We start from the raw sequence: 11062 nt of genomic DNA, 5'->3' as shown, positions 1-11062 counted from the left end.
AAGGCGGAACTAGAACTCACCGTCTCCTGGTGACTGGCCCAGAACCACCCAGTCAGCTTTCCTGTTTAAGGCGGGACTAGAACTCACCATTTCCCAACGTTGCCCAGCAGGTTTTCATGTTTAAGGTGGGACTAGAACTCACCATCTCCTGGTTTCTACCTTGGTGCTTTAACCACTAGACCAAACTGGATCTCCCAAATGGTTTTGTGTTAGAGGGCAGGGCAAGGGACACACACACAGACACACCCATCACCTTCTCTCTCTCTCTCTCTCACTCACTCTTGGCCAGATACACTTTGTGGATCAGGCCCGGCAGGACGTGTCCATTCTCGATGCTGAAGTTGTCGTGAGGCCCAAAGATGTTCGTCGGGATGGCGGCGGTGAAGTGGCATCCATGCTGTTCGAAGTAGGCCCTGGCGGAAGAAAAGGAAATTGGGAAGGGGAGGGCAGAACACCTGGGGTGCTGAATGGCACAGAATTAGGTGGTCCTTGACCTATGACCGTAATTGAACCTGGAATTATGGTCATACGTCTGGCCGGTCGTTAAGCGAGTCATCGCATGACCAATCTTATTTTGTGACTCTTTTTCTACGGCAGTTGTTAAGCGAGCTCAGCAGTTGTTAAGTACACCTATTGTCCAAAAATAGTGTCAGAGCAGTCTTATTGCGCGAGATAAGCCAGGAATAAACACAGTAAACAGTGGTCTATATTAAATGGTTTATCTTACACTACCTACAATATCATATACCAGGAACAGTATACATACACGTGCTCATACAGCAGGATCCAACAAACCACAGTTACAGCAGGAAACGGAAGAGAGAGAACACATCAGCAGAGCCTTCCCTTTATACAATGGCTCTTAAAGAGACTAAGACCCTGCTGGCTCTTAAAGAGATACAGACCCTGCTGAGTCATTCCCATTATTTCATCTTATATCTTACATTATATAAGCTGGTTAGCTGTTAAATCAATATCTTGACAAATAGACGCTTCTTGCTACAAGCCAGAACATTGCAAATCATGGTTACAAGATGACGCGACCTTGCAAACAGCTTTAAATTGCCAAACACCCAAATGTGTGTGACCGCAAGGCTGGGAGAGGCGGGCGGCTGTCAAAACTTCGCATTGAGGTTGTAAGTACTCTTTTGGGGAGGGGGGGACATCATAACTTCAAACGGTCACTAAGTCAACAGTCATATCTGGAGGGCTCCCTGTAGAGTCCTTGAATTGTGACCACACTTGAATGGAAACTAACCAAAGAGAGAGGCAACCTAGAACTAAAGAAGAAACTTCCTAACAGTGAGGACAATTAGCCAGTGGAACAGCTTGCCACCAGAAGTTGTGAATGCTCCAACACAGGAAGGTTTTGAAGAAGAGACTGGACAGCCATTTGTCTGAAATGGTATGGAGCAGGGGTAGGCAACCTTGGCTCTTTTATGACTCGTGGACTTCAACTCCCAGAATTCCTGAGCCAGCCATGTTGAGGGGAAAGGGAGAGATTTCCAAGCTGAGCCATTGTGGCTCAGGAATTCTGGGAGTTGAAGTCCACGAGTCATAAAAGAGCCAAGGTTGCCTATCCCTGTCCTAACCTGACCTAGCCTTGTCTCCCAGGGATGACCAGGTGAGACTTACCTGTTCTGCACATCAATCATCCTTTTGGCGTAAGCGTACCCGAAGTTGGAGCCGTGCGGAGGGCCGTTGTGTATCTGGAAGGGAAGTTTTGCACGTTAAGAAAGTCCCAGCGACAATTTTTACAATCTGAAAATGGAGAATTCTGTTTCTCCTCTGGAGGTCACCAACGGGCCGGGCGGAGAGACCTCTAGGGACCAGGAGGAACACCAAAGATGGCGGAGAAGAGCTCAACGTGGACCGACTCCAGATTTAGGGTTAGAAAGAACACTGAGAAGTAAATTAAGTGTAATTTAGGACTGTGTTTCTCGATCTCAGCAACATTAAGATGGGTGGACCAACTCCCAGAATTCCCCAGCCCAGGGGAGTTGACTCGTGGACTTCAACTTATGACTCGTGGACTTCAACTTATGACTCGTGGACTTCAACTCCCAGAATTCCTGAGGCAGCCATGCTGAGGGGAAAGGGAGAGGTTTCCAAGCTGAGCCATGCTGGCTCAGGAATTTTGGGAGTTGAAGTCCACGAGTCATGAAGGGGCCCCAGTTCCCCCATGCTGGCTCAGGAATTCTGGGAGTTGAAGTCCACAGGTCTTAAAGTTGCCAAGGTTGGGGGCCCCTGTTTTATACGATCACGTTTTTCAGTGCTGTGGTAAATTTAGCCCAGCGGTAGGCAACCTTGGCTCTTTTATGACTCGTGGACTTCAACTCCCAGAATTCCTGAGCCAGCCATGCTGAGGGGAAAGGGAGAGGTTTCCAAGCTGAGCCATGCTGGCTCAGGAATTCTGGGAGTTGAAGTCCACGAGTCATAAAAGAGCCGAGGTTGCCTACCCCTGTCCTAAGTCCTCTTGTTCTAAGCAGTGAGCCTCCTAGACCAGGGGTAGGCAACCTGGGTTATGACTGGTGGACTTCAACTCCCAGAATTCCTGAGCCAGCCATGCTGAGGGGAAAGGGAGAGGTTTCCAAGCTGAGCCATGCTGGCTCAGGAATTCTGGGAGTTGAAGTCCACGAGTCATAAAAGAGCCAAGGTTGCCCACCCCTGCCCCAGCCAGTTGTGATGTGCGGGAGGGTGGGAGGGAAGTAGGGAGGAGGAGGAGGAGGAGGAGGAAAAGAAGGAGGAGGAAGAGAAGGAGGAGGAGTGAATGACAACTGTGAAGTCCTTGTTGCTGTCTGAGCTGGGTTTTCTTGCAGACATTTCATGACCCAATTAGGTAGCCTCATCAGTACTACTGTAGAAGGGAGTGGGGTTTGTGGAAGGGAGGAGGAGGAGGAGGATGAAGAGGAGGAGGAGGAGGAGTGGTGAATAACAATTGTGAAGTCCTTGTTACTGTCTGAGCTGGGTTGTTTTCTTGCAGTCATTTCACGACCCAACTAGCTAACCTCATCAGGACTAGCTGCAAAGATTATAAATGACTTGCAAAGGCATTTCCAGGATCTAGGATGGGCCCAGCTCTCCCTGGAACACAAATTACTTTGGAAAAGTTTTTTAATGTGCTCCAGTCAGTCAAAACTTTGTTATGATTATAAACCAGCGTATCCGGGCTGCAAAACAAACAATTCTATAGGAATAAAATACAGGTTAGTCCTCAAGTTACAATTGTTTGTTTAGTGACTGTTCAAAGTTACGATGGCACTGAAAAAAGCAAGTTACAACCATTTTTCACACTTAGGACCGTTGCAGTGTCCCCAGGGTCACATGATCAAGATTCGGATGCTTGGCAACTGACTCGTCTTATGACGGTCTCAATGTCCTGGGATTGCGTGATCCCCTTTTGCGACCTTCGGACAAGCAAATTCCATGGGGAAGCCAGATTCGCTTAACAACGGTGTTACTGGCTGAACAACTGCAGTGGTTCACTTAACAACGATGGCACGGAAGGTCGTAAAATGGGGCGAAACTCATTTAACAAATGTCTCACTGAAGGACATAAATCTTGGGTACGACTGCGGTCGTTACGTTGAGGATTACCTGCATGCCTTGGAATCTGGGTGGTAAAAAAAGCTACGTCAATACAGGAAGTCCTCAATTTACAACCATCCCTTTACGGACCGACGTTACCGTGGCACTAAAAAACAAGTGACTTATGACCTTCTTCGCACTTATGACCACTGCAGCATCCCTGGGGTCACGTCATCCCCCACTTCGCAAAATCAGTGGGGAAGCTGGATTCATTTAACAACCGAACTACTAACTTAAAAACTGCAGTTTTCCGCTTAACAACTGGAAAGGAGAAAGGAGCTAAAATGGGGGGCAAGGCTCATTTAAGAACTGTCTCGCTTAGCGGCGGAAATGTTGGGCTCCATGGCGGTCGTACGTCGGGGACCCCCCTGTTAAGTGAAGAAAGGATTTGGGTCGCACAGCCCCTTACCATGGTTTCGTCAATAGGGTAGGTGGTCTGGTCTGGAAATATGCAGGTGGACAGACAGGAAACGACTTTCTGGACCCCGGATTCGAATGCTGCTTGCAAGACATTGTCGTTGATGTGGATATTCTTCCTCTGGGGGGGACACAGAAAGGGAGAGGCCCACAATCAGATGCTGTAAAACAGGAGTCTTCCAACTGGGCCCTTTTATGACTTGTGGATTTCAACTCCCCTTTTTTTTTTTTAATCTTTCCTAAAGACACCCTTGATATATATAATTGATTTAAGTTCGAGTCCACCAATTTGGGTGGAGGGAAGAGGACAAAGAAGAGACAAGCAGGAGGATTTTAAAAAATGAGGGATTTTTCATCCACGTGGAGGGGGGCAGTTTGTGGAGGAATATAAACCCAAGCAAGAAAGAGGGAAATATTTCATCTACTACCCCATACAACCTTTAGGTCGGACAAATTCATCACCCTTCCATCCCAGCTCCAAGCTTTTGGAAGATGGCTTTTTGCCAGAATAATTTTATAATTTATTTTTAAATGTAGCCACAATTTTGGAAGGAAAGAAGGAAGGAAGGAAGGAAGGAAGGAAGGAAGGAAGGAAGGAAGGAAGGAGAGGGAGGAATATAAAAGAAAGGGAAAAAAAGAAAGAGAAGAAGTGAGGGAGGGAGGGATGGGAGGAAGGAATATAAAAGGAAATAGACCAAAGGAAGGAAGGAAGGAAGGGACAGAGAGAAAGGAAGGAAAGGAAGACGGAAGGAGGGAAGGGAATGAAGGAAGATAAAAAGAAAAAGAAAGGAAAGAAAGTAGAGAGAGGGAAGGAAGGAGGGGGAAGGAGGGAGGAATATAAAAAGAAATAAAAAAGAAAGAGAAGGAAGTGAGAGAAGGCGGAAGAGAACGGGAGGAAGAAATAGAAAAAGAAAGGGAGAGAGGGAGGGAGGGAAGGGAGGAATATAAAAAGAAAAATAGAAAAAAGAAAGGGACATAGAAAAAGAGAAAGAAAAAGAAAGAGAAAGAAAGAAAGAAAAAGAAAGAGAAAGAAAGAAAGAAAAATGGAGGGAGGGAAAGAAGGAAGATAAAAAAAAGAAAACAAGGAAGAGAAGGAGGGAAGGAAGAAAGGGAAGGGAGGGAGGAATATAAAAAGGGAAAAAAGAAGGGAGGGAGGGAAGGGAGGAAGGAATATAAAAAGAAAGAAATAGAAAAAAGGAAGGAAGGAAGGAAGGAAGGAAAGAAAGGAGAAATCAACTTCCCATAATTTTCCTTCGCTTTAGACAGGTAGTATAAAGGTTGGGGGAGCCCTTCAAATTAACGAGGCCTGTTCTGTCAGTGTACCGAATGAAAGGAAGCTATTTTGTTCTGGATATAGGCCCAAACCATGGTTGCTCTGAACAAAGATGGCTTGCGAGCACGGAGCGTTACACGAACCAAGCCGAGGGCCTTCCTCGAACAGACCGGCTGGCTCCTGGCGCCAGACCCAGCAGCCCTGCCCGCTTACCTTGAAAAAAAAACCAACCACCACAAAACACTCTGCGTTTTGTTTTGCCCCAAACCTGGAACAAGCAAACATTCGTGGTTTCCTTTCGGTCCAAACCCAGCGGTTTGGCCAAACCCAGCGGACACTTGTAGCTCGTTTGGGGTTTCAGAACAAAGCGCTTCCCTCTTTTAAGGCTGACCGGTCAGGTCCACAAGACCCTCACCCAGAATTCCAGGTTGTGGCTGAGGTTCCTGAAGAGACCCCCGACGATGGCCGCCAGGTGGATGACGTGGGTGGGCCGGTGTTTCTCAAAGAGGGCGGTGGTCTCCACAGCATTCCTGGAGGGGAGGAGAAGAGAAAGATGATCAGGGGACTGGAGGCTAAAGCATATAAGGAACGGTTGCTGGAATTGGGTATGTCTAGTTTAATGAAGAGAAGGACGAGGGGGGACATGATAGCAGTCTTCCAGTATCTCAGGGGCTGCCCCAAAGGAGAGGGAGTCAAGCTGTTCTCCAAAGTCACCTGAAGGCAGGACAAGAAGCAATGGATGGAAACTCATCAAGGAGAGAAGCAACCTAGAACTAAGGAGAAATTCCCTGACAGTGAGAACAATTAACCAGTGGAACAACCTGCCTCCAGAAGCTCTGAATGCTCCAACACTGGAAGTTTTTAGGAAGAGATTTGACAAGTAATTTGTATAAAATGGACTAGGGTCTCCTGCTTAAGCAGGGGATGGACTAGAAGACCTCAGAGGTCCCTTCCAACTCTGTCATTCTGTATTCTGCAAAAGTTCAGAAGAGAAGGACGAGGGGTGACATGATAGCAGTGTTCCAGTATCTCAGGGGCTGCCACAAAGAAGAGGGAGTCAAGCTACTCTGCAAAGCACCTGAAGGCAGGACAAGAAGCAACGGATGGAAACTCATCAAGGAGAGAAGCAACTTAGAACTAAAGAGAAACTTCCTGACAGTGAGGACAATTATCCAGTGGAACTACCTGCCTCCAGAAGCAGTGAATGCTCCAACACTGGAAGTTTTTAAGAAGAGACTGGACAGCCATTTGTCTGAAATGGTATAGGGCTTCCTGCCCGAGCAGGGGGTTAGATTAGATGACCTCCAAGGTCCCTCCCAACTTTATTATTGTTGTTGTTGTTGTTGTTGTTATTGTTGCTGTTGTTGTTGTTGTTGTTGTTGTTGTTGTTGTTATTATTATTATTATTATTATTATTATTATTATTATTATTATTATTATTATTATTAAGAGGTGGGTGGATAGCAGGGGACACCTTTCCCTGGACGTGCCCCATGGATTCCAGGCGGGGGCTGGATATCCAGGTAGTCCTCGGCTTATAACCGTTCCTTTAGTAACCGTTGAAAGACACAACGGCAGTGAAAAAAAGTGACTTACAGCCATTTCTCACGCTTATGACCGTTGTGGTCACATGATCACAATTCGGACACTTAGCAACTGACTCATTGTTATGACGGTTGCCGTGTCCCCGTGGTCACGCGATCAAAATTGAGATACTCAGCAACTGGCTCGTATTTACGACAGTCACAGCGTCCCGGGGGGGGGTCACGCGATCCTCATTTTGTGACATTCTGACGAGCTAAGTCAGCGGGGGAAGCCCGATTCACTTAACAATCGTGTGAGTAATTTAACAACTGCAAGCAAGGTTGTAAACTGGAGCAAAACTCACTCAACACATGTCTCACATAGCACTTAACACATGTCTCACATAGGAAATTTTGGGACTCCATTGTGGTCGTAAGCCGAGGACTATCGGCAGCTAACTCCACCTCACAGACCCCTTTCAGCTCCCAGGTCTTGAGAGAGAAAACCAAAGCAATGTTCATAGGACTCAATGGGTGCCCGCCTACCTTGCTGGAGCAGGTGGTTGGACTAGAAGACCTCTTGAGGTCCCTTCCAACTCTGTTATTCTGTTATTCCGGTTGCTTCTGCCCTGACTTTTCCTTGGTGGGCTCTGCAGAAGCTCAGGAAGGAGATATTTTTAGCTGATGCGGAGAAAGACTCAGAAACAGAAGAACAGGTAGTCCTTAATGGAGCCCAATGAGGGGTGGACTTCAACTCCCAGAATACCCCATCCACCATGCTTTAAGATGGGTGGCTTCAACGTCTCGAATTCCTCATCCGAAGTGCTTTGAGATGGGTGGACTTCAACTCCCAGAATTCCCCAGCCACCATGCTTTGAGATGGGTGGACTTCAACTCCCAGAATTCTGGGAATTGAAGTCCACCCACCTTAAAGTGGCCAAGGTTGGACAACATTGGTCTAGCTCAGGGGTAGGCAACCTCGGCTCTTTTATGACTCATGGACTTCAACTCCCAGAATTCCTGAGCCAGCATAGCTGGCTCAGGAATTCTGGGAGTTGAAGTCCATGAGTCATAAAAGAGCCGAGGTTGCCTACCCCTGGTCTAGCTAGCTTCAGGAATCCACCTTAGACCTCACCCAAAGGTCTTCTCCAGATGTCTATGGAGATTCACCATCATCCAGGTCCTGGTTGTCCCAAAGGTGCTTTTCCAGGAGGCTACTGGACTTGCTTTGTTTTTCTTTGAAGACCTTTCGCTTCTCCTCCAAGAAGCTTCTTCGGCTCTGACTGGAACGGTGGGGAATGGAAGGATTTATACTCCTTGCAGACTGCTGATCATTTGCCTCCTTTTAGAGGGTCGTTGAGGCCACTTGGAGGTTTGTCTGTGTCCTCAGAGTCACCTGAGTGGTGCAAATGGGTGTGGAGCCTTCGTGGAACTGCTGAAAGGACTGTGTTGTGTAAACATAGATAAACCTCCAGGTGGTCTCAACGACGACTCTCTAAAAGGAGGCAAATGACCGGCTGTCTGCAAGGAGTATAAATCCTTCCACTCCCCACCATCCAGTCAGAGCCAAAGAAGCTTCTTGGATGGGAAGCGAAACGTCTTCAAATAAAAACAAGAAAGGAAGGAAGGAAGGAAGAAAAAGAAAGAGGAAAGAAAGAAAGAAAGAAAGAGTCTGGAAGGAGTATAAATCCTTCCATTCCTCACCATCCAGAGCTGAAGAAGCTTCTGGGATGAGAAGCAAAATGTCTTCAAATAAAAACAAGAAAGGAAGGAAGGAAGGAAGAAAAAAGAGAAAGACAGAGAAAGAAAGAAAGAAAGAAAGAAAAAGGAAGGAAGGAAGGAAGAGAAAGAAAGAGGAAAGAAAGAAAGAATGAAAAAAAAAGTCTGCAAGGAGTATAAATCCTTCCATTCCCCCACCATTCACTCAGAGCCGAAGAAGCTTCTTGGAGGAGAAGCGAAACGTCTCCAAAGAAAAACAAAGAAAGTTCAATTGCCTCCTGGAAAAAAGCACCTCTGGATCTTCTCCAGATGTTCCCGGGTCCTGCATCTGCTACAAAGCAGAACTTCCTTAAGTCCAGCAGAAGAAGACCTGACCCACTCACGTTAAATCAGCGTCTTTAGAGGACACAAAAATCCAGGTCTCGTCCACCCGGCGTTCCCCGTCTGCAATCACCTTCTGAATGGCTTTTCCCACCAGGCCGGAGCCCCCGGTCACCAGGATCCGTTTCTGCCTTCCCGACTCGGCCATCAATACGAGTTCTGCAGGAGGGGAGATATATATTTTCCAAAGCGCCTGAAGGCAGGACAAGAAGCAACGGATGGAAACTAATCAAGGAGAGAAGCAGCCTGGAACTAAGGAGAAACTTCCTGACAGTTAGAACAATTAACCAGTGGAACAACCTGCCTCCAGAAGCGGTGAGTGCTCCAACACTGGACGTTTTTAAGAAGAGACTGGACAGCCATTTGTCCGAAATGGTATAGGGTTTCCTGCCTGAACAGGGGGTTGGACTAGATGACCTCCAAGGTCCCTTTCAACTTTATTATTATTATTATTATTATTATTATTATTATTATTATTATTATTATTATTATTATTATTATTATGCAAGACAAGAAGCAACGGATGGAAACTGATCAAGGAGAGAAGCAGCCTAGAACTAAGGAGAAACTTCCTGATGGTTAGAACAATTCACCAGTGGAACAACCTGCCTCCAGAAGTTGTGAGTGCTCCAACACTGGAAGAGACTGGACAGCCACTAGTCTAAAATGTATCTCCTGCCTGAGCAGGGGGTTGGACTAGATGACCTCCAAGGTCCCATCCAAGTCTGATATTCTGTTATTCTTTTTCTTTCCTTCCTTCCTTCCTCCCTCCCTCCTTCCTTCCTTCCCTCCCTCCCTCCTTTCTCCAACACTGGAAGTTTTTAAGAAGAGACCGGACAGCCATTTGTCCAAAATGGTATAAGGTTTCCTGCCTGAGCAGGGGGTTGGACTAGATGACCTCCAAGGTCCCTTCCAACTGTATTATTATTATTATTATTATTATTATTATTATTATTATTATTATTATTATTATTATTATTATTATTATTATTATTATTATTATTATTATATAAAAAGAGGATTAAGTTTTTTGGGGGGGCTCTTTGGCCCTTGATCGATGCTTTCTCCATCAGGCGTTCCAGAGAGGATTAAATCAGGCCAAGATTAATCATCATCATTAAAGCCACGGCAGAAAAGGCAGGTTGGTCTTCAGCAAATGTTGGCTAAGAAGGAACCAGAATGGAGGTTTTTTTTCCCTAACCTCTTTGCTTCTGATTGGGGGGGGGGTATCAGCCCCTCCTAGTCTGTTCAATTATCCTAACCAGGAGATCAAATTGGGGCACTGGGGCAATTCCCTTCTCCCACCCTCAAGGAACCACGGTTTATAGAACACACCCAAAGCACCGAGTCACAAACCAGCCTAAGCCCCGATTGTTGGGTTGGGGGGGAATCGAACCCACAATTTTGCTCCTGGCAGTGGGAAGGAACCCCTCCCTGCCCCCAAATAGCCCCTTCCCCCTTGCTTATTTTATTGCATTTGAATCCCTTCTGACCCAGGGACCAGCAGGAGGCTCTCCCTGTCTCCCCTTTGCTCCTCCACAACGACCCTGTAAGGTAGACCGAACAAAGGAGCAGACACACATACATACACACAAGGCTGCCCCAAAGGCATAAAACGAGACAGTCGGGATTTGGGGAGGGGGGGCAGGAGGAGGGGGGGTCCGAAGCAGCTCTCCCCACTTTTCCCAACAGCCCAACCTTTCCGAGAGCCTTCCAGACGACCCCCTTTGCCTAACACGCAAGTTCTCAGCGCCGCGGAATACCTTCGCTTTCCGCGCAGCAATATCCTCGGTCACTTCCTGGTCCACGTGGACTTCAGCTCCCGGCATGCCTCGGCCCGCGCGGCCGTAGCTGAGGCTTCTGGGAGTTGAAGTCCACAAGCCCGGGGAAATTGCCCGGGTCGCTCCTGCACCCAAGGGGACCCGACTTGCAGGCTCTTTTCGTGCACGGACCCGCAGGGGGGGACTTTGGGGGTGGGGGTCCCGAGCGATTTGCAAAGGGGACCCTGGCTGGGGAGGGTGGTTGAGTGGGTGGGTGAGCGATGCAGACACACCCCCCCGGTAGAATGGGGAGCGGGAGCCCGGTGGAAGAGACCCTGCAGCCGGCATCCCGGACTTTGGGGGGGGGGTGTCGCTTCTGGGGGTCCGCAAAGCATCTTAAG

General features: G+C 47.5%; 1 protein-coding gene across 2 annotated transcripts; it reads right to left on the bottom strand.

The window, feature by feature from the left end:
• Positions 1–279: 279 nt before the first annotated feature.
• LOC107300295 (GDP-L-fucose synthase) lies at positions 280–10700 on the bottom strand (the record flags this gene model as incomplete). 2 transcript variants are annotated; one of them, XM_015829632.1, is given in 6 exon segments in its annotated part: positions 280–413; positions 1636–1709; positions 3998–4126; positions 5694–5808; positions 8904–9060; positions 10665–10700. In XM_015829632.1, coding segments are annotated over 5 exon segments (598 nt in total), but the record flags the coding sequence as incomplete, so codon positions are not given.
• Between the last annotated feature and the right edge of the window lie 362 nt (positions 10701–11062).

This window comes from Protobothrops mucrosquamatus, unplaced genomic scaffold, assembly GCF_001527695.2.
Source record: "Protobothrops mucrosquamatus isolate PMUCROS unplaced genomic scaffold, P.Mucros_1.0 scaffold6602, whole genome shotgun sequence".
In the NCBI taxonomy this organism is placed as follows: domain Eukaryota; kingdom Metazoa; phylum Chordata; class Lepidosauria; order Squamata; family Viperidae; genus Protobothrops; species Protobothrops mucrosquamatus.
This window is presented reverse-complemented; position numbering and strand designations above follow the sequence as displayed.